The sequence below is a fragment of the Camarhynchus parvulus genome, chromosome 5, assembly GCF_901933205.1.
Source record: "Camarhynchus parvulus chromosome 5, STF_HiC, whole genome shotgun sequence".
Lineage (NCBI taxonomy): Eukaryota > Metazoa > Chordata > Aves > Passeriformes > Thraupidae > Camarhynchus > Camarhynchus parvulus.
In genome coordinates, this window is record NC_044575.1 from 4030134 (window position 1) to 4053544 (window position 23411).

Consider the following 23411-nt stretch of genomic DNA (forward strand, 5'->3'; position numbering starts at 1 on the left):
GCTGGGATGGCTCTGTACAGATTGATACACTGAACTGCAGGGCTAATCAGCAGATTGAACAAGGCTTCCCAACTGCTCACCATCCCATTTTTATGAATGTAGGAGTCAAATTTGGGTTGGGTAAAGCACACGTGCACAGTGAGATCTTGCCAGCAGAGACACTGCTGCCTGCAGCTTGGAGCATCTCTTCTTTCCTGCTGTGGGTGAGGGCTGTCTCACTATCAGAGGGAAAGCTGTGTGCTTACTAAGCCAGAGGAAGGTGTCCTGAGTACCTGAGTATCTGGATATTATTTTGCAGTCTGCTGTCGATTTGCCAAGAGTGGCAAAGGGATTGAGGAGATACAGTCCTGCCAGCTCCTGTCTCTGTGGGAATGGTGCTTGTCCAGCAGTCTGCTGGAAACAGTGACCGTAGTGCCGGGGTTGTTGGAGCTGTTTCAGTCTCAGGTGTGTGAAAATCCTCACAATGTGTTCACCCAGCTGCCAGTGCCGCCCACCTACACCTGCATGAGCTGATGAACTGATGGTGGTAACACAGGGCTCGCTCCGTGCCATCTTTGTTCAATCTAACATTAATTTTTCATTTGTCTAAACCAGAAGGTAAGAAATGTGCTATCTTAGCAATTTCTGAGGTGTACACCTGGCACTTATTAATGCCTAAGAAGTCTGCAAAAAATTTTTCATCCATGATGATTTCTTTAAGTTGTGGAATACTTTAGGTTTATTGTTCATTGACAAAAAATAGGGTTTAAGTCAATGTGATTTTTGTGCATAGCTTGTGAAAGTTTTGAAATTTTGATTGTGTTTTAGCCCATGCAGAAAAATTCAGGGTGGTACCAACCATGTATATTTTGGGCAAGAATGGATTATTGATGATAGCACTCACAAATATTTAATTGCTTCCATATAGATATCCTTAATGAAAGTTAGGTTTTCTTTGTTGCTATCTTATTGTAGGAGTTCCATACTGTTGTCTACTTACTGCCAAAGTTTCACACCTTCTTGGTGTTTCTCGTGGGCAGCTCCTCAGAGCACTGACTCTCTCTTCTTCACAAAGCAGTCAACTGACTCCAGTTCCCTTCTCAACCAGCCACCCCACTCTTTTGTAGCACTCTTCTTCTCACTGCTTACAGCTGTGGCTTGTTCCTAATCTTTGATAATTGGCCCAGCTGCAACTCATTAGGGCTAAGATTACTTTCTACACTATCTTTATTTTCTTATATTCTATCCCCCTACATTTCTTTAAGTATCCTTCATCACATTTATGTTGAAATTCAAGCCTTGGTGATGAGAGAGCATGCAAAGTGTAACAGAGAACACAACGGAGGAGAACCCCGACGTAATCAAGAATGACATTTTGCTTGCTTCTAATTTCTGTGTAACTTAAAAATGGAGAAGCCACAAGGCAGGTGCTGTGATGACGTGTGAACTGTTACTGTGATACTGAGCAGGGTGTTCTGTCCCCAGGTACCTGACGGACGGCGGGCTGGGGCTGTACACGCGGCGGCTGACCCGGCTGCCCGACGGCATGGCCACGGTGCGCGAGACGCTGCAGCGCGGCACCGCCCTCCGGCTCGGCGACGCCGACAGGTAGGGACGGGGCTACACAAACCCTTGGCAATCCAGGCACTCAGCGCCTGAACGGGAATTTCTCCGAAACGTTGGAAAAGATGAAAGTTTGACAAGAAAGTTTCACGGATATTTGTGCTTGGTAGAAAGCTCTCTGAATGTAGAACCTGAGAATGGTGTTGTCATTGCAGGGGTTCCATACTGCTGTCTCCTTATCACAAAAGTTCCACACCTTTTTGGTGTTTCTCATGGGCAGCTCCTCAGAGCACTGACTCTTTCTTCTTCAAGTAGCCAACACACTCCAGCTCCCTTCTCAACCAGCCACCCCACTCTTTTATAGCACTCTTCTCATTGGTTACAGCTGTGGCCTGGTAAAGTCAGGCCTGCTCCTAATCTTTGATAATTGACCCAGCTGCAACTCCTTAGGGCTAAGATTACTTTCTACACTATCTTTATTTTCTTCTGTTCTATCCCCCTACAGAACAAAATAGAGGTGGAAGCAAGTTTTGATATAGAAGAACAATAGATGTCTAAATTGACAATTGCTGGACTGCAGTTCATTTTGGGGGAGGCCAGAGGGTCCCCGGGGACCCCCTAAGCTGTGTGTTCCCTGGTAGCTGCAGGCAGGCAAGGAGACTCCACACAGTTTCTGAGGGTCTTAATTAGATGAGGGTTTATTGGGGGTCCCATGCCCAGGAGCAGCACGGCTTCTGAGGGAAAAGGGGAGGGGGGGGGAGAGGGAGAGCCTGGGGAGAAAAGAGCCAAAAGAGAGTCTGTGGTCTCCCCCCACAGCTTAACTGGGAGATTCAAAGTGGGCAGAGAACAAGACTTGGGCCAATGGGACTACAGATCCATGATACTTCAGGGGAGCATCACAGGCATGGAATAAACCCTACATTTTCAAGGGGTGAGACAGAGCCTACCATTTAACTAAAATGTAACACCACAACTAAGAAAGCAAAGGCTAAGTCGAGTTGGAAGGAATCTCCTCTGTTTTATGACTAGAGTAAAAGGATATGTTGGCCACAAACAAAAAAGATGTTTTTACCAAGCAGAAATAGGTCTTAGGAAAAGCAGAAAGATACCATAGGCAAACAGACATGCCAATGTGGCAAGCAGAAAAAAGGTCTAAGAATTTTGCACTGCAAGAAAACTGAAAAACTACTTTAAGCTTAAACTGTAACATACTAACTCGTGTATTGACCATAATATGGTAATGATGGTGGTTATGACAGGCTATAGGTAATAGCAAAGGTGTTATATATGATGCTGATTGGTTGTTATGTATTAAGATGCTCAGCAAAGAAAAATATATCATGCATTGTAACTAGAACTAAAAGGTCTTCAGGCTTGCCTGTAGCTGGAGCTGACAGCTGTAGGCATGGCTCTGTCACCCACGGCCCTGGACTGCTGTACACAATGAACAGCATTTTGAAGAGCTGCCTGGAGTCCCACATGTCTTGTCTCAGGCTCTTACACCAGAGTATTTTAGGTTTTGTGTTCATAGAGGTGTCGTGAGAAATGCTGGTTTTGTGTCTCCTGAGTGCTTTGCTGGAATCTCCCCAGTGTTTTTGTGGATGGGAGGCAGCACAAGAAAGTGTTCAACTTCTGTTTTAGTAGTGTTTGAAATAGAAAGGACCGAGTTCTCTTCTCATGTCCATTGATTCTTCTTCAATTCCAGTGATTCAATGAACAGTCAAGGCCAAATGTCAAGAATTAGAGGACTGGAAATCCATAATTCATGGGAGTGCAGTCACAAAGGAACCTGGTGAAATAGTCTGTTAATGTTGATATAAATGGGTTAAATACTGTTGCTTTTAACAACGTCAGCACGTGGCTGCTTTTTTCCCTTCCATAGCCTGATCAGTGTTACTGCTGATGCAGTGAGTGACCTGTATCCTTTTTCTTCCATGAGGGGCCTCTAGGTATAAAAAATGACTTTTGAGGTGCACGCTCAAACTAATTTTTGAATTAAGGGTTTTTTTTCTTTTTGCTATCTATAAGTCATCCCCAGGACATGACTGAGCTTGATATTACTGATACTTTATTCACTGTGATGCATATATTACTAAGGAAACACAAGTGATGGAGAATCTAGCCTTGTTTTCTAAGCAAACTAAATCTAAATCTGCCAAGATTTAGAACTAAATCTACTTTGGTGTCCTTGTGACATTAGCAAAAAGCAGGATGTGAAATGTAAACAAAAGAACTAAAACCTCTCAGAGAATCCCAGCTCAGTTTGAATTACAGGTCAACATATGCTTGCCAGTTGTAAAATATGCCTGGATTTTTCCAGGAGCTCATATCTCTTTCTGAAATTTGCAGCTTGAAACCCAACCAGCACTCACTGCTGGTCCTGTGGGTGAGGGTGTTGCCACCTTGTAATGCAGCTGGAGAGGAATCAAGTGTCATCCTCTTCTGCTGCTGTGGCTTCTGAACCAATATTGCCACAGTAGCAAAAGCATCTGTTTAAAATTCAGCATTTGTCTAAGATAAAGTGTATTGTTGTTTAAGTAACAGCTTTTCTGGAGAGGCAGTGATACATTCCTGTCATTGGTTCCTTCCCCCATCCAATATTTTCTGTGCTTGCAATGCTTCTTGTTTGCTGAACTCCTTTCCTGAGGATGCCACACATCAGGCACCAGTTAGGAACATTTGACAAGAGGGATTATTCGTGTGTTTAAATGTATTACACCTGGAATGGGGCTGTGAGCCACTGAAGTGCAATCCCTAGGCTGTCATTTGTTTCAGCTTTGAAAACCATCCTCTCAGTTCACTTGGAGGGGGACAGACTTTACACACAATAAACACTCTGCATGGCAGAAAAATTACCCTTGGTCCCAGAGCTGGTGATATTATGATGTGTTGCTTTGATTTAGTCTTTTTTATTTAGAATATAATACCTTATGCAGGAGATGAGGGGTTTCTGTCAGTAGGTCAATGATTTTAAAATAGCTCCTCTTTGCTTGCTGGGTGACCATGATAAGCAGTTTAAACAAAAAATTAATCTTAGTTCAAGGTGTTTTCTGGGGTGAAAATGGGCATAAGGAAAAGGAGTTGAATAAAACTGTGCAGTATCTAGTTGTTTTCTTCATTCTGTGAGGCAGTGAGCAGAGATGCTGAGTTGCTTTATTGGTACATGCAGAAAACATATTAAGATTCTATTTAACTTGTTCAAAGCAGATGCTAATTGAATGCATGGGAGAACAAGTGTGAAAGACTGTGAATCTGTGAGCATGAGGTTAATAATTAAAAAGTTATCAGAAGAATTTTTGCAATATGCTAGCTACTTTAGTTCCTTATGCTATTAGTTGTAGAAGTTTAGTTGTGAGGCTTTTACTCATTGGCTTTGGTAAGGTAAAGCACAGACCTTACATTTTCCCCAGCAGCAGGGAAATCCAAACAAGGGCATTGAATTTAATGCTTGATTGCAAGGTTAATGGAATCATTGCACAACACAGCTGAGCTTACTTTCTGACTTCAGGATAATTTCAGTTTGCCTACAACAAAGGCATTTTAAATCAAAAAGGGCATTAAAATACCTTTTTATTTAGTTTGTGATTGTTTTTTAATTTAGTTTGGGATTATTTTTTTTAAGGTTGGAAATAGATATCCTATTGTTTTGTCCATTCTGTATATATGGACATGGTGTTTGCCATCTAGTTATTTAGGTGGATTTCACATGGTCAGACACAGCTGCTCCACCTGAGACTAAATCTGGCCCTTGCCTTCATATATATAACTTGAATTTGTAATATGTGTAGGTAAATTAGATCTGAATTAATCTTTCTGTAGTTGCTTACCTGTGTAAGCTGTTTTTTAGAGGAGGTAATTCAGACCTGATTTATCACAAGCTTGTGGCTGGGACAGGAGACTCTGAATGTGAGCTTGTCAAGAGTAACTCTAATGCTATTAGGGAAGTGTCTCTATGACCTTTTAAAAATCATCACTGATGAAGTGCTTAAAAACCTACTGCTGAGCATGATTAACTTCGACTGCTTCCCTTTTACAGTTCTATTTGATGTTGCATGCATTACCTGGCTCTGCATAAAGCCATAGAAAGGTCCTCCCAGCTCCTTATTGTAATGACTTGTCAAGAGTGGATTGTGTTGTCTTGGTGCTTCCAGCAACTACAGCATTGATGGGCTGTAGGTAAAACAGTAAAAACAGTGCTGAGCTTGCTCTTCAAGAGTGTGTCTGTATCCTGGTCACATCTGATGAATGCAGCTTGGTTAAAAACAAGCCCACATTCAGATTTACTCTTAGTCAGATTTGTGACTGAAGCTGCTTCCTGGCAGTCAGCATTTTAGAAGCATTTCCTTCCTGCTTTTGGAAAGATCTTTGAATAATCCCAGGGGAGACTGTGGACCCTGGACAGGAGATGGACAGGAAAGAAGAATTGGGAGTGAAGCAGAAACCGAGCAGAAAGCCAGAGGACATTCCATGCAGAGCACACATACTTTGCTATTAATAAGAATGTCATTAAGTGCAGTACAAATGGTAAAAATTATGGCTTTCAAAAATAGCTGAAGAGTAGTATTTTGCTGCTATTTTGCATTTTATAAAAACAGATTAAAGTTATTTATATGTCGTGGCTCAGGTAGTAGACAGTATTTCACATTTGTGGAGTAAACCCCTTTTCTGGCTTGTGCTTAAATTGCAATTTAATTTCTTGAATCCTGCTACAGTGATGAGATTACTAAAAGATGGCCTAGTTCTTGGTGGTGGAGGGAGACTGTTGGATTGCCTTCATAACCAAGGGGATTTGGATCACACTTCAGAAGGGCTGAAAAGCAAGCTGAAGCAAGTCATCAAGTTGGGAGAAATATTGGCCTGTTTTGAAAAGTGGGGAGAGAAGATGTCACTGCTTTTGGGAGGAGGCAGATTCCACTGAAAGCAGAATTAGAGTCTTGGTACTGATGGATATTGCTTAAGAAGTTTGCATCAAATTTCCTTTAAGCTGCACCAAATTTCCTTTTTTTTTGGTTATGTGCTGATTTATTGTAGACAATGGAAATAAGGAAAAGAAAAAGGAAATTTTTGTTAAGATATCCTTTATGTAGTTTTACGGTAGGATAAGACAGCTCAAAGTCCTGACTGTGGTTTCAGTTTTTCTTCTTAATTGAGACAGTGAAGCTGAAGTTGAATGAAGGTGTAACAGAACTCCTCCATCACTGCCCATCTCATCATTGCTGGACTTCTACTGCTCTAGCAGTGGCACCACAATACATAAGAGAAGGGGCAAACCAGAGAAAATGGTTCTGGAATAGATATCTATAGACACATTGACTGGGTAGTCTTCATCTTAAATTATTAGAACATGACTGGGTTATATCTTAAGCTTCAGGTGGACCCCATTGCTATAATAATATGTAGAAATAGATATTCCTGCCTTGTAATAGCAGTGGAATTCCCATCATGTCCTGCCCCTGCTGCATCTCCCTGCCCTGCAGTGCTCTCTCAGGAGTGCTGATATGTTTGTGGAATTTCCCTGTAAAGGAGTTGCAGGGAGATTCCTCTGGTGTTCAGTGTCAATGGGTTTGCAGAGGGAGGATGTCCCTTCTGTCAGGAGAGGGAGTAACTACATCCACTGAAGTCATCCTCAGACCTCAGGAGGTCTCAGCTGAGGAAGTTGCTACCACACTATTTCCACTCAGCCTGGAAGATTCCATGCCATCAGTTCACGGTTCCTTCACTTCCAGAACATCCTGGCAGTTGCACTTGCACTAAGTTGCTACAATTAAGATAACTTACAAGCTCCACTTTGCCCATTTCTTTTCCTTACTGGGACAGTGAAACACCCCTGTATAAGGATCCAGTACACTAAATAAGCATAATTTCCTAAAAATAACTTAAACTCTCTACGTTTTTTTAGGATAATATAGATAAAAAGTGGTTTTGGGCTTTCCTTGCTCGCTGTGTCTCTGCTGTGAGTCACTGCAGTTTGTGTATATATGCCCATCTAGAGTTGCTTAACAGCAAAGTCACAGGACTGGTGAAATGATTCATACCCAGCAGATCAGCTGCCCTGTTTGACCATCTGTTTGGATTTTATCACTAAATTCGAAAAATGCGCTATTGCTTCTAAATATGCAAGTTGTACCTTGGTACCTGTAGATATCCATCTCTCTGTCTTTGAAAGATCCCACATTTATCTTGAAAACTGACTCTCAGAAGCAGGGGAAATTCACATTGCAAAGATTCTTTGAAGTTTATGGCCCTGGGATCTGCTGATTAGAATCACAATACCATATACTTTTATTTTCCAAGGAATCTTTTCACAAGCTGCAATCCAAAGTTGTTTTAGATTCCATAAAGTAATTGCAAAGTTAAGCAACAACTAGTAGTTCAAAACAAAGGTATAGCAGCTGTACCAGGGGGCTGAAATGAGCATTACCAAAAGGAAGAAAAGGACACTTTACATACAAACATGCCAAGGCTAGTCAAGGGAAGCAATGTCTTTGACAGATCTGTTTCAGTGGTCTAAAAGATGACAAACTTCTTGTAAAGTTTTCTTCAGGTCTAGAAGCAAGTATTTTCATTCCATAACACAAGCTTTGTGTGAGTTTGTTCAGTAGACACAGTAACAATGTTTTTCCTTTTTCTTTTTACACATTTTTTTGGGGGTGTACATGTGGTACACTGGACAAAGTATTCTGGGCAGTACTTCTATAGGATTTGGTAATGTTAATTCTGTTCAGAGAGGCATAAAGGAATGGAAACATGTTTGAAAGTTTCATTTGTTTCTTAGGCTTGGTCTAACTTTACTCATTACATGATGGCAGCTGAGAGTGTGATTCTAACAACCAATTTAGTGAGGTTGGAAGCTGTTGGAAGGCTAGAGAGAGTTTCGAGGAGGGGATGACTTAAGGAAGTAGATAATTTTTCAGCTGAGATTGTGGTTGTGTAGAAAATTCTATCCAGGCTCCAAAATACCACATCATTTGTCAATAGCAGATGTATGATTGACTTATGGAGGTAGCTGCTGAAGCAGTTTTATGCCTATAAGTTAACCGACTTTTTGTAAAATTAGAATTGGTTTTCCTTCTTTGTGTATTCATGGCCACAGAAACCCAGCAGATTTTACTGCAGTATGGACCTGTGTGCATTCAAGAAGCCAAGAATTATCATGTTCTTCTCTTACTCAGGTATTCAGGTATTGTCTAATACCTGGTTTAGTATCTCCACTGGCTGACAAGGCACTGAGAGCAGTTCTTTGCCTTTTCAAAGAATTCTTCATATGAGAAGGTAACACTTCTCAGAATTCTACCACTCAGCACTAAAACCAACCACACAAAACACCCTACAACTGCAAGCTCTTCCCTCCTAAGTAATTTGATTGGGCAATCTTCACATGCTTGGTTGTCACTCAAGTTCTAATCCTCTGCAGAATTGCCTGTTTTGATTAGATGTAAACATATGTAAGAGAGAGTCTGGAGCTAGGCTTTAGGAGCTGCATTTCTTGTTGAAACCTCTCCCCTGGTGTCATGCCCCTTGCTTTTGTAGCTGTGATTCTCATTCTGCATTTCTTTATATTTTAGGGCACATTTACATCTCTCCTGTAGCATCTAAGTAAAATGTTTAGGCCAGTGGCTGCTGTTCACTACAAAGCTAAAGGAAGGTGGGAGGTGCCCTCAAGGGAGCAACTCATGGTGACTAAGCCAGGCTTTTCTTTTTGCCCAGGCAAACAGTTTGTGCTTCCCTGGAAGGCTGCACTGGGTGTGTGGACAGGTGAAGGGACCTTGCCTTTTCCAGAACTGTTGGTGCTGATTCTGTGTAAACGGGGAAAACTGCCTGGTTTAAGCAGCTGAATAATTTACATCTAGGGGGATGGCAAACCCACGATCCTACACAGCTGGAACTAGATTTTCCTGAAGAGATGCTTCCTTTCACACACCCGCACTCAAAGTATGTAAGTGTAAAGTTGATCTCAGTGCTGATTTGGAGGCTCTTCTGAAACCCTCTATTTCTAGTTCCACTGCCAGAGATTAGCACTGTCTTTTCTGTTGTATGAAGTGGCTTTCAAAACACTTTAGACATGTGGGAAATTAAGCTTGTATTCCAAGGGTAAACAAGATTGTAGATACAAAGAGCATTTTGAACTGTATCAGGGTCTTTGTGCTTTGCATGACAAACCGAAGAATGTGAAATGCTTGCTGACACAGAGCAGACTTTGTTGTTTGGTTTTCCATGTCAAATGGCAAGAGAGTCAACACAGTCTCACAACTGACCTATACCAGTAACCTCTGAGTTTGGGATTTGGAGATTGAATAGATAAAACTAATAGCAGACAGCTGTCAGCCTCCCAAAGCAGAATCCCAGTTTGGGGCTGCTTGAAGAGCATGGAAGCTCATTGTGGCTGTGAAGCAAATTTCTAGACTGGTGATTTTTTCCAAATGTTGTGTTTATTACTAAATATTGCATTACTGAAAAACCTAAACATTTGCCTTTTGATCTTAGTTTGTCTATCTTTGTCGTCCATAATTGTAAATTTCAATATTTATTTGTTTTTCCTCCTGGTATACAGCTATATATTGTCCTGTGATTATAACAATAGTTTATTAGTATTTGCTTCCATGATAATAGAAATATTAATGTTAATAGCCCAGATCTAAGCTTCCTTTTTAGCAGATGAATGTTTCCTGTAATGGTATTGTTTAGAAAATTATATCAGAATTCTGAGTCCAAATGTAAGATGCATGTGTTTTCCTTCATGCATGCGAGCTTTGCTGGAATTTCTTTTTCTTTTTCTTTTTCTTTTTTTTTCTTTTCTTTTTCTTTTTCTTTTTCTTTTTCTTTTTCTTTTTCTTTTTCTTTTCTTTTTCTTTTTCTTTTTCTTTTTCTTTTTCTTTTTCTTTTTCTTTTTCTTTTTCTTTTTCTTTTTCTTTTTCTTTTTCTTTTTCTTTTTCTTTTTCTTTTTTTTTTTCTTTCTTCTCTCTCTTTCTCCCTTTCTCCCTTCCTTCCTCCCTTCCCTTCTCTTCCCTTCCCTTCTTCCTTCTCGTCCGTCCATCATTTATTTCCATTTTTGTCCCCTCCAGTGAAGAGATTTCAAACACTGCAGGTGGGGTGAAGGGTCTCCATCAGTGAGACCCCTCCAAGGAATTCAGAATATCTGGATGCTTTGATCCATTGCATATACATGGTAATGAGACTCCTACATTGGACAGTTAAATGTCTGAAGGTGGATGGTACTACTACACTGGTATATCCAATAAATATCCACATCTGCAGCATAGCAGAAGAAGCTCTAAGGTATCCACAACCTTAAGCTCATATTTGAAATTCTCTATATTATGCAGTTATTTCCTTCAGCTGTCCTGAAATGGCAGCTCCTAGGTTTCTAGAAGGTAGTGAAGTAAGCATGGGGTGCTTTTGAGCATATTGATACCAAAGAAAGCAAAAGCATCCCTGACCTGGCACTTGTGGAGGCAGAAGATGTCCTCAGGTAAAATGAAGGTTCCTTCCCTGTTTCCATGGCACTTCACAAAGAGGTGCACTCTTTTCCCCTTCTGCCACAGGCCTTATATGTCACTTATAACTGGCTTTTCAAAGAGCAGGGAATGTCCCATTTCCCATGTATGTCCACTGACACAAGTGCAGAGGACGGAGCGTATGGACCATGTGGAATGAATGCCTGTGCCCAATGGAAGGAAATTCCCCCCTGTGCAGCAGCTGTGCTGCATTTTACCAGTTGGGGAGTGGAGGGACAGGGACAAAAGACTGTAACTATTTATTTGCTGCCCCAGGATTCTTGGAGCTGCTGCTTATGTCACATCATTCCTTGGTGTCATGATAATTTCCTTGGTGTCCAACTAGATATTCCATACTGGGGGTCCATACACTTCTTATCTGTAGATCCTATCCTGTTTCTCTTAATTCCTCAGCTTCCTCACGACACAGGGATTTTTCAGCAGTATGATAAGGTGACTTTGTGACCTTTTTATGACAGCTAATAAGATTCACAGTGATGTTGAGACTCCACAGAACAAGCAGTCACTTCGCTCCTGATCTTTCTGTGCTGAGCTCCAACATCCTGAGGCTTAAACTGCTCAGTGTTACACAGCTCCATGGGGCTTAAAAACACTCTGCTATTGTATAAACAGACATTAAGGCTTCCACATGATGTTCTTATGTTGCTTAAGTATATGCAGTTAAATATACATTTGGCCAGGATAAATAATTGCACGCTCCACAGTGGAAACGCTTGGAGTGACATTGTGCTGCTACAGCAGTATTATGAGAAGGCGTGTAATTTGTTTTTATTAGTCAAAGTTTTTTTTAATATATTCTCACTCTAAATAAAATATCTAATTTTATTAAAACTGATTGCTGCAGTTTGAGGCTAATTAATTGGACATAAGTGGCACTGGAATGTGTGAAACCTGTGTGCAGGGTTAGCACAGGGAGCCTCAGTAACCACCCCTTTGCTAAGGCTGTGTTTATGTGTGTCCAGGTATAGATGGTCAATAAGTAGCCAGGGGATAAATGCTAAACATTGGAAGTCTGATTAGTGCCTGAGCAAAGTCCAAGGGCTGAGGTCAGCTCTTTTTAACAATATGTTATGTTTTTGTTCTTCCTTAACATACAAGGGCTCAGCTCTGCAGCTACTGAGGAGTTACCATGTGCTCTCATCAGCCCCAAGTAATATTTTAATATTTTTAATCTAATTTTAACTTTAAAGTTTATCTTTCCTGATTATGTTGTTAGTTTAAGATTATGTTGTTAATTTTCAGATATATCAACTAATTCATTCGTTTTGGTTTGGGGGAAATGAGCAAACCACCTTGAGTGTTCAAAAAGGTTTCATTCCCTCTTTCATGTTCATTTTCAAGGTTGATTTATTCTTGTCATGAAACTTGCAGCTAGAAATACTCTTCATAGCATGACTTAATGCCTTAAACATTTCTTTGAAACCATTCATGTTATTTGATACCATCTGATATGCACATGCATAGTTTCATGTTTCATTTGCATTTTTATGCAAAGACTTAATTTTTGTTTTCAGGGACATCTGAAACATAATAATGCATTTGCAGAACTGAAACTGTTTTGAATGCAGAAGGGATGAATAGAATATTATCAGGAAATGGCTGGAGATGTATTTATAGGCAACTGTGTATCTCTGTGGAAAAAGATGAGAGGGAAAAGGAGAAGGAAGAATCACCAGCATGAGCATGTGGGAAAGAAATATGAGTATACTGTGCCAGGTCAAGTTTACAGAGGTTACATTCACGCAGGAAAGCCTTAAATTCCACTTGACCTGTGTTTTGGGACTGTGTGTATCCTCTGTCCACTCCTAGGGAGAGAATTTATTCATTTGTGCTTTGAGAGCATTTCTGAAGCAAAGGGCTCATGAGAGGGATCAGGTGGTAGAAAGAAATCTGTATTTACACTTTTCTAATGCCTTAAATGTACACGCAAAGGAAAGACAAATTTTCTGAAATCAAAAGACTGATTTCAAACTGAAGTCAGTCTATGAGTTTCATGCTCTTATTTCTGTTGAAATTCTTTGTTGGCTTCTAACTATAGCCACTGAGTCATTTCTTTGTTAATAGAGGTTAAAAGCCAAAATGCCATATGGCAGCAAGAAGTTGTTTGTTTATTCCTTTAGGTCTAAGTGTGCTGGTGGCTTGACCACTAACACCCAGAGGGCAAAATCAGAGGTGTCTTCCATACTGTGACTTAGAAGTTTTGGTCCCTTTCTGCTGTTACTTCTGACCAATTCTTGATTTTAGTGAAATTGTCATTTCTCATATCATGTTTGTATGGGCTGACTTTACGTCAGCTGTAGTGAGCTAAACATGTGACCGATAAAATCACTTTTCTGTGAGTCATACCATATGTTTCCCTCTCTCCACCAGCACAATTCTGGTTATTCTTTTCTGTGAGTTATTTTACCTTTCCTGCATCATCCCCTCTGTGCCATCAGTTTGCTTTCCCTTGCAACCATCCATCTCTTTCCAAACAATGCCTTGTGCTGTTGGGTGGGCTTTCATCACATCTACCTGTATCCTCAGCAAATTACTGCAGCCCAGGTTTGCCCATGAAATGTGTTTGAATCTTTAAATTACTCCCAACTTTGGGCACATTCTTCTCTTATTTATTGATATCAGGCTCTGATTTCACCTCCAGATTTTAACACCCTGAAAATGAGGGGTTTGCAATATATCGTGATGTGGTTGAAATTATTATGGCAATGTGTATGTTATCAAATAATTTAGGAACAAGGGATTATTTTAGAAATTAAAAAATGAGAGCCAAAGGTAACTTATGACTTGGCTAAGCAAGACAGGGTGAGATCATGGGAGGAGAATGAGACTTTCTTTGGACATTTTCAGGAACAGTAGTGAACTGTAGCTATAACTTTAGTGGAATGGATTCAAGGCAGACAAGAAGAGAAGGGTGATTAGAAGAAAAGCCTCTGTGGACTTACTAGCTTATAAACTAATCCCTGAGAACTCTGTTCCTTGTTTCTATAAAAATCTATTTGAACCAAAGCACAATCACACATTAGAGGGAAAGTGGAGGGAATAGCCAAGAAGGGGGTTTCCAGATAAATCTTTGTTTATTTCTTTATTAATCTCAAAGGCAAGGAGTTTCTTCAGTTTCCTAGGTGTGCCTGTTAAAATGCTAAATATGAGTGTGTGCATTAATCTAAATAGTAATCTGTTTTTTTTAACTGGGGGGGAGGGCAGGATACCCCTACTGACTTTTGTCCTTTCATCCTGTCTTCCCTTGTGCCGTTCAGTTCATTGAAGTCTCCAAACAAATATATCCAATGACCACTCCTTAATTCTAGAGGAATTCACTGAAACAGAGCTGTGTTTATCAGTCCTAGTTTAGGTCTCTGATAGCAAAGTGAGCCACCATTTCACAGCTCAGCCTTAACCAGATGGCCACACTCTGCCAATGTTGAAATAGGACAGAGAAACCAGAGGCTGGTTTAGATTTATTACATTACTGTACATGGATAAAATAGAAAATAAGGGATTGGTTTTGTTCTTGTTTTTTTCCTTACAGAGTACTGATGCAATGATTAAGGTCACAATGTACAAAGTTTAGTTGAGGTCGCTCCTGTGCCTGACTGGAGCAAGGATCTCTGTTTTGGCTTCCTGTGTTAGGGTTGTTTCTGTAAGAATATTTCTCGCTGTCCCTCCTGCCAAATTATTTGCTGGAAATAATATCAACATAAGATACTGAAAGGTGTTGATTGGACTCTTGACTATTGTGGAGCTATCAGAACAGGAAGTGGGATGGAAAGAATTCAGGTTGAAGTCCTTGAACTCCCACATCTCCCCCAGCTAATTTAACTATGAAAACTAACAGGGGTCCAAGGGAGTTGTCTTAGTGTTGTGAAGTCACATTTTTTCATAAACCAACAGGATATTTAATTAAAAAAAATCCAAATTTCTCTAAAGCAGAGATGTTTGCTCTAGCAGTAGCAGAGCTGGCAGTTGGAGAGTTTTAGCTAAAAGCTTGACGAACCAGAGATAGTGTGACAGTGCCTTAAAGCCTCTTCTTAACAAATAAATTTCTGACAGGATTCCAGCCACTTCTGGACATTTCTGGTCACTTCTCAGCTGTGTGTGTGCCACCACTGTGGTGTAAAGGTGTCTCTGATCAAGACAGACTGAGAGAGTTGTGGTTGTTCAGCCTGGAGAAGAGAAGGCTCCAGGGAGAGCTGAGAGTCCCTTCAGTGCCTAAAGGAGAGGGACTTTGAATGAGGGGGAATGGCTTCACACTGGCAGGGTGGGATTAGCAGGGATATTTGGTAGAAATTCTTTACTGTGAGGGTGGTGAGGCTCTGGCACAGGCTGTGAATGTTCATCCCTGGAAGTGTTCAAGGCCAGGCTGGATGGGGCCCTAAGCAGCCTGGTCTACTGGAAGGTGGCCCTGCCCATGGCAGTGGGGTTGAATGAGATGATCTTTAAGGGCCTTTTGAACCCAAAGTGTTGTATGGTTCTGTGCTGGTTCCCTGAGTTACAGCCATTTATCACTATAGAGCAGTGAACCACCTCCAGCAGGCCCAACATTCAGCTCCAGACTTTCCATCTAAATTGGTTTTCACTTTCCTTTTCTTTTTTCCAGTTACTCTTCACATTCTCGGCTTCCCTTTTCATGTCTTACCCTCTCTGTTCTCCAGAGCCCTCCAGAACCAAATAAATATTTTGTATTGCAGGACCAGGTTGCTCAGGGAAGACCAGTACAACTCAATAGAAAAATCATGTCTTATTTTCTAATGTTTCTCGGGAATTGTTCTGTTTTTAACCAAGACCAAAGTCAGTCCTTAGGTTGGCACGCAGCTTGGAAAATTTCAGGCCAAACATGTCAGTTTTGGCAAAGTGATAAATAATTGAACTCATTCCCCCTGCTAATTAGTTCATTTCTGTAACACAGCCATCTCTGAAGCAGTGGGTGTAGCCTCTGAGAGAACAAACAGGGCTGGGGAAGGGATTACTGGGCCAGGAAGAGTTTTGCAAGTTTTTGCTTTCACAGAAATACTGGGAAAGGTTAGGAGTCCTGCAAAGACCCTGGGAATTCGGTGGGGTAGGGAGTGGAGCAGGGAAGCAGTGCTGGCAGCAGTGACCCAGAGCTCTCAGCAGGCATGGCTGATGAAATGATCTAGCAAGCAGGCCTTGCTCACCTGCTGAAAAATAGTAAAATTGTGTTTTCCTGTTCCATTTCATGGCTGGGACGATTAAAAGGTTAAATTCTTCTGAAGTGGGATAGGAGGAGTAGGCATGATACTGGGAAAGGTTTATGACTTTGCACAGTTGATCTTTTGTTTTCTCACATTGTATTCCTTAAAAAAAAAAAAAGGATAGAGAAAGAAGCCTAGGTGCTGCTTTAAATTTGTTATCAGTTAGGAATGAGATAATGTGGGTGAAGGGGTGGTTTGGGCAGGAGTTCAGTTCAGATGCTCAAGGCTTCCAGCCCTAGAGAAAGGCACGGGAGGGAGGCTCCCTGTTTGCTGTGGTGGTCATCAGCAGGAGAGAGGAGAATGTGGAAACGAAGGGAGAAAAGATGGTGCCAAAGAAAGAAAAGGTGGTGCCGTTGTGACTGAGGAAGTCAGACCCCAGCAGGATGCCTGCTCTGGTTGCATCTCAATAAATAATAAGCGCTTGTTATGCTAATAGTCACTATTTCCAATGACGTGATTTGCATACAGATCCTATGCATGTTAATTACGCTGTGCACACAGCCAGTAATGATGCAGCATGGAAATGAATATTGCAGCGTTTTCACGTGCAAATAAATAGCTGATAGAATAAAGAGCCAGACAGGCCTGAGATAAGCAGGAATACCGGGGGCAATTGTGGAAGAAGCCCAGGATTAGTGTCACTTCTGGCTCTGACAACATCTGTCCTTGCACCTGATTGTAAAGAAAATAAAATGAAACAAAAGGTTGCCTGATAATGCCATGAGGCATGATAATAATTAACCCCTTGTTGGTTAATTGCTAGGTGCATGCTTGTGAACATTGCTGCACCTTTTACTGGAGCACAGAATTTAGTAGTTTTATTCTGAGTTGGGGGAGGGAGGGGCTCAAACAGGTGCGACCTGGCTCTTTGGAGAGGTGGGATAATGTTGGCAGAGTTACTCCCTGGAAAAAATGCTTATCGATGAAAGATAAGACGAAATATTTAACATAGTTCATAAGGTATATGAAAGAAATATTTACCTGTTAGGAAACTGTAACAATATAAAAGTTCATTACCCGGTTAATTTGTTAATTTTTCAGATAATCAGAAAACAATGTCAGGCATCAGATAATCTGGCCCCTACAAGGCACAGGCATTTGGAATTAGTTCTGTTTCAAAAGCAAACAGCTCTGTTTTCTGTTACATGCAGTGGCTCTCCATTTCAATATTCAGTTGTTATTGCCATCAGTTTTCCCCTGTCCTACTGCAATCTAAACGTGTGCATTTTCTGGGCAGCAAGAGCAGGAGGTTTCATTGTTATGTTTATGTTTGCAAGAGGAGTGTTTTCTCTATATGTAAGTCATCTTTGAGCAGTGGAACTGGTGGAGTAGTTAAAAAGTTGACCTTTTGCTAAAAGCAAGTCTGCCAGCAGAATTTTTCTGCAGTCAAGCCCCTGTGAAGCTGGGTAGCTCTCTGAAATGCAGCTGATCTGAAGGACCATTCTCAGGTGATTTTCAGCTACGATTTTGTTAGGGCTTAGCTGAGGCCAGAAGTTCACCTGGGCAAGTTGTGTGTACCGCAGATGTTTATGAGATAAGGAGTTTCATGGAGAATACACCTCTAATCAGCTGTATTTTTTAAATATTAGTTTAAATTTAGTGCCTTATCGTTTATGTTTGGGCATTTTTGCTGCTTAATTAAGAATCTCTATTTTGTTTCTAGAGCAATGAGTCCATAAGGGTTGTGGCCATTCTAAACAATACTGAGAGCTAGGAGAAGCTTTTGTTTAAAAGTATGCACTGGTTAGAGCTGCTGTCTTGTAGGTAAGTGGTTTGAGTTAGTTAATTTTGTGTTAGGAATATTATAAATCCAGAAAACCCTTAGTTACATAACCAGGCATAGATAACAGTGGCAGGGAGGGGAAATGTCCAAATTTCTGTATTTCATTAAGAGTCTATTGTGAATTTGGAAATGGCAAGTTAGTCTGTTTGATGGACAGAAACAATAAAAATTAAAAAAAAAACAATTCACATGGAAAAGCACACCCAAAAGAGTGGAAATACTTTGCAAGGTAACCTGAGAACGAGTGATGCCTTTTGGCTCAGATACAGTCTTTGGAACATCCTAGTCTAGGATGGGTGGAGCGGATTCTTTTGTTTTATAAGAAAAAAAACACAAATGGACTCTCAAAACTAAAGGAAAATAATTTTTCGTTGAAGTTGAGAGTTTGTGTCTCTGCTCTTTGCAGTTTATGCAGTTGAAGTGTTTATATGGTTGAATGTTTATAGACTCAGTGAGACAGAGGATCTGCAAACACTACAATGATGCTAGCTCGATGTAGTCGTGGTATTTTCATTAGAATAAATGAGTTTTCTGGTGGGATGTGCAAGCTTAAAAGCATCCACAGCAACAATAAACAACTGTAAATTCAGAGACAGCTCTAATTAGGGGAAGGCTGAAGCAATTAAGATGGGTAAACTCTATTGATCATAACTGAACAAGATACATACAGATGGCAGCAGTGGTTTTACAGTGGGTGCCCTGACATGGTTAATGACTGCTATTGATTTAACAGTTATGGTTTTAGTATTTTATTGGGGGAGTGTGTGGGTAGGAAGGTTAAATCAAGTTTTATAGGGCTTTTCAAAACCATACTATAACCACTTGGAGAGCTGCTTGTTCAGTCAGAAATATCTAATTCTGTAGCTATCACACTTGGCATATCCTTCTTGGGCCTGAATGCATCCCCTGACACAGAGCCCTATACCTGCTGGCCAAAACAAAACCTGCAATTCAAATTTTCTCTCTTTCTGAGCTGTTCTCTACCTCATGGCTCCTAGATGATGATTTGTACAGCTTCTTTCATATCTGTTCTCCACTCTATTGCTTGTTGACACAGACATGATGCTAGAAAGCTCAGAAAACAAACTGTAAATTAAATATGGACATCTGTCATAGATTCACCCCAAAGTATTTTTTTTCAGACTCCTGAGAAAAAGAATTCATGCCAGCTGCACAATTCTTATAATTCCATTTGGTAGGGATCAAACTTGAAACCTTAATGGTTGCAGGAGGCAGTTAAGTCCTAGAACATTGTAGTGGTTCCTGTTACTCTATTCAGCAGTCTAGATTGGAAGAATTACATTTTTTTCCTCAGTGAGTGGCATGTGTGTTAAAATCATACTTGGCAGTGTTATGTTCTTTGGAAGGAGCACTGATTTTTATAGTTTGGAGAAGGAGATGAAGAAAATTGCATTTAAAACAATGGTAATGATACATCATTCTTGTGTTTCACCACATTAACTGCACTTTAAGATCAGATTTTTGTCCATTTTATATCAACTGTTCTTACTAATGGGCTATTTGTCTCAGTTAATTTTAGTTGGGTTTATTTGTTATATCTGGAAATATTAGCATAGAAATCATAGATGCAAAAGCAAATACATGTGTATATAGTTAATATGTTGGTAATATTTCTCACTCAAGGAGTTTGAGACTTGATAATGTGTTTAAATATAGAAACAATTTGGATCATATAAACCCCGGATTCAGCATTCATTTGGAATTCCTCTCAGATAAGAATATGCAAGCTAAATTGCTGTTCAGCATCTCCCATTTTCATTGGATTTTCTCCAATTCCCTGCCTTTTTTTCTTTTTTGAAAGTGGCCATTTGTGTTTTTCACTCTGATGTGCTGATTCATTTGAAGTGGGCATAGTGAAAAGCATGCCTCACAACTGTGTCAACACAAGTGCTCTGTGGAGGCTACTGGCATTTCTTAAACAATCTTTGAAGTACATGTTAAAATGTTATAAAGCCATTTTTAATCATACATCACACACACACAAATAGTCTTTTCTTCTCCACCAGGCATGCATCTCACCTTGCTGGAGGAAGCTGGGGCATTCCTTAATGGCTGCTCAGTGAAAAGCAGCTCCTTGAAGGGGGATGCTAAGTCTATCTCACACTGTGCAGTAATTATTAATATACCCTGTATTTGAGTTTTCTGCTCAAATTCACAGTCTCCTAGGGGTCAGAATCCCCTTTCCCCAGTTCCTGTGCGTTACAGTACATGCCCATGCAGCAGCACTCACTGATGGTTCCTTTTTACTTTCTTCTGTGTGATACCATCTGAGTGATTTAAACAAAACCCCCAAGTACACTACACTTCATGTGTTCACTTATAAAAATAAATAAATCCACACAGCACCACCATAATATAATTATCTGCTGTCAGGAAAGCCTGAGGCAACAGAGGGTTCTTCCCATTGAGATTTCAGGATGTGAGGAGTGTTTCAGAGCATATATCCCTGGTCAGTCTGCAAACTCAGTGCCTCTGAAGAATAAGAGGAATTAAAAATGAAGCTTCATTTTCCAGTCCTACTTTTCCTGTCTTCCAAGCTCCCTTTGGAACCTCACTGAAAACCCACATGGTTGTAGCAGCTAGAGTTTATTTTCTACTATACCTCCTCCTGAGAGTTTATGTTGCTGCCAGTGTTCCTCTGATTTTAGGTAGAAATACCTTCCTAGGATTAACAATTACGCACGAGTTCAGTAAGTTGGGGCTTCTTTGTTGTTTTTGTTTGATTTTTAAAAAATTTAATTTATTGCAAAGGTCATTTGTTTAGGTAGTTACATAGAGTTCTAGCCCTGTAGTATCATGTGTAATAGGTGTAATGGTGCAGCAGTGCTGCTGTAATCCTGCTTTTATTTTCTCATGCGGATATGCAATCAATGAAAGTGCTCTAAAAAGGTGGTTTTTTGTTCCATGTGCTCTACTTCAAATGATAGAAATGTGTTCAAAACCGTGTTTGAGTCTGTTCAGAATATGTTTAGTGTTACAAATGTTGGTGGTTTTTTATTTAAATAATCTTAATGTCCTTTAGGAGGAAAGAAATGAAAAACAAATCTTTAAAAATTGCTGTTGAGATTATTTTAAGACATTGGTTTACCCAGTGGTAATGGAGTCTCTTCCAGACAAGATGTGGCAGATGCCTCATGCCACACATTATCTAGCAGGTTCCAAAGACTCTGCAGTGGGATGTCTTTAAAGCCTTGTGTTACTGCTTGTGTTACTTTTATAGTCGTTCCAGTTATCAAATGTAAACATTTTATAAGGTTCTAACTGACAAATCTCAGCTACTGAGGAGCAAAAACAAAAAGGATTTGATGTATTGCAATAAACCCACAATTTTCAGGCGTTTTGGCGTTCTCCAAGGGAGTATTTGAAACGCAGCAAGATTTGAGCTGTCTTAACCTAGAATGCAAACCTATAATTGTGGGTTTAGGCCTTTGCAAATAAAATGGAACAAGGCATTTCTTTGATAAGTTCTTGTTCTGCTGCAAGCAGATTTAGTTAACTTCTGCCCAGGATCACAGTTGTGCCTGAGGTTAATGGGAATAGCACACGGCTGTGGGGGAAGGAACAAGGGATTGGAGGTGCACTGATTTTATGACATTGAGTGCTAGGACACTTTGCAGCCTTTTCTAAGCAGCTGTTCTTTAGGTAAATCAATACTGTGGGGTCTCTTCACTTCTCCCCAACTTTAACTACCATAAAAGAACTTCATGTTAAGCTGTTCACAGCTTATCTCACCCCATTGCTATGTGAAACTTCTAACACAAACGCTTTTGTGCACTGCAGCCATAACACACTAATCTTCTGAACTTCCTGACCCATAAAACTGTGATTATTGCTACATGTAAAATTCATCTGGAAGTATCCCTCAGTATTTAGCCTTATGGGTATTACATTGCAAAATCCCTCCTTTGCAGTGGAAGGACTGCCAGGGAAGGGAAGGCCAATGGGGCTGTATATGGATGTTAGTACAGTGCTGTTCCTTAATATTGTGAATTTGGCTTTATTTGGAGCTGGTGAGCTGGTGATTCAACAGATGCAGTGTCCTGATTTTTTTTTCTAGATTACCATTTCAGATTTGATTTAAAAAAAAAAAAACAAACTTGAGTGTTTCTGGCTAGTCTTACTTGCCATTAGCAGTGGGTCAGTCCCTAATTTCCTATACAACTTCATGGGCAGATAATTGAGAAAAATCAGTTGTGGAAGAAGGACAGGAAGGGTGTTAGGGATGAATAGAAAGTTTTACTGTTGCAGTTGTGATTCTTTTAAGTATCTGTCATATCTGAGCATTATGTCTGCTCGCTATTCAGCAATTAAAATAAAGAATGAGAAGCAGTTTGCAGGATTCTTTGATAAAGGGTAGCGGTTAAAATGCACCAGAGGCAAAAAAGGAGAAATAACATTCCATGAGGATCTTCTCCCCCTTTCTTTATGGGCAATACATAGCTTTCTTTTAAAAAAGCCATGTGATTCTTGTCTAATCTTCAGCAAAGATAGTGACATCAGCAGCTTTGCATTTGTACATCACAAAGGGGGTGGGTTGGCTGCACTCTAAGGTGCAGATGAACCAAAAAGCACAAGAATTATGTTTCTACCTTTTTTTAATCATCAGACTAACATAATATATATAATCATCCGGCTGAAAAAAAAATCTAAATTTTTTTAAAATTAAGTGAACAGGCTTTTTGAACCACAAACGTTTGTGTTAAATGATGCTTTTCCCAAGCCACTTTTATTATTAGCATTGTTCAAAATTGCAAGTTGTCACATCCACCAGCCTCTAAATTACCCGTCCTCTGTGTTGCCATAGTTACAGAGTAGCCACTAAAATACAGGCTCCAGTGTAAAAAGGCAAGCTCAGACTGAGACTCATTTATTTGAAGGTTTTGGCAGCAGAGTATCTCCACAAAGTCTTTGTTTTATAACCTTTGAATTCTTGCATTTTAACTCTTTCAACTAACATTGCAGTGTTGTGCTAAATGTATGTTTTATTTAAGACAAGGGTACTCAAGCTGAGTTAATAAATATATATAATGGTGCAGTTGACTTCTCACTTCCTACTTTTCTTTTTGGTTTTGGGCTGAATGATCCATGATTTTCTTGAGGTGAGGGTAAGGCAACAGCACCATGTCCTGTCCATTTTCTCCATCCTAAAGGCTTCCCACCTCCTTTCCAGAACAGGTGATCTTGCTGGCAACAGAAATCCTGGCACTACTCAGCTGGTGTGATTTCCCATACTAGAAAAACAAAAAAATCCCACATGTTCATCAGAATGCAGAGGTCTTGGTAGAATCCTGTCAGAAAATATTTATATTAGACTAAAATAAGAATTTTGAATGTTAACCA

At 40.2% G+C, this 23411-nt stretch overlaps 1 protein-coding gene across 13 annotated transcripts in view; it reads left to right on the plus strand.

Moving 5' to 3' along the window:
- NAV2 (neuron navigator 2) overlaps positions 1–23411 on the plus strand; it is a 390183-nt gene that overhangs the window by 303936 nt on the left and 62836 nt on the right. For all 13 annotated transcript variants that reach the window (XM_030948576.1, XM_030948578.1, XM_030948583.1 and 10 more), the window contains one exon: positions 1465–1587. In XM_030948576.1, the coding sequence (XP_030804436.1) occupies positions 1465–1587 (123 nt within the window). The remainder of the gene's footprint in view (positions 1–1464; positions 1588–23411) is intronic.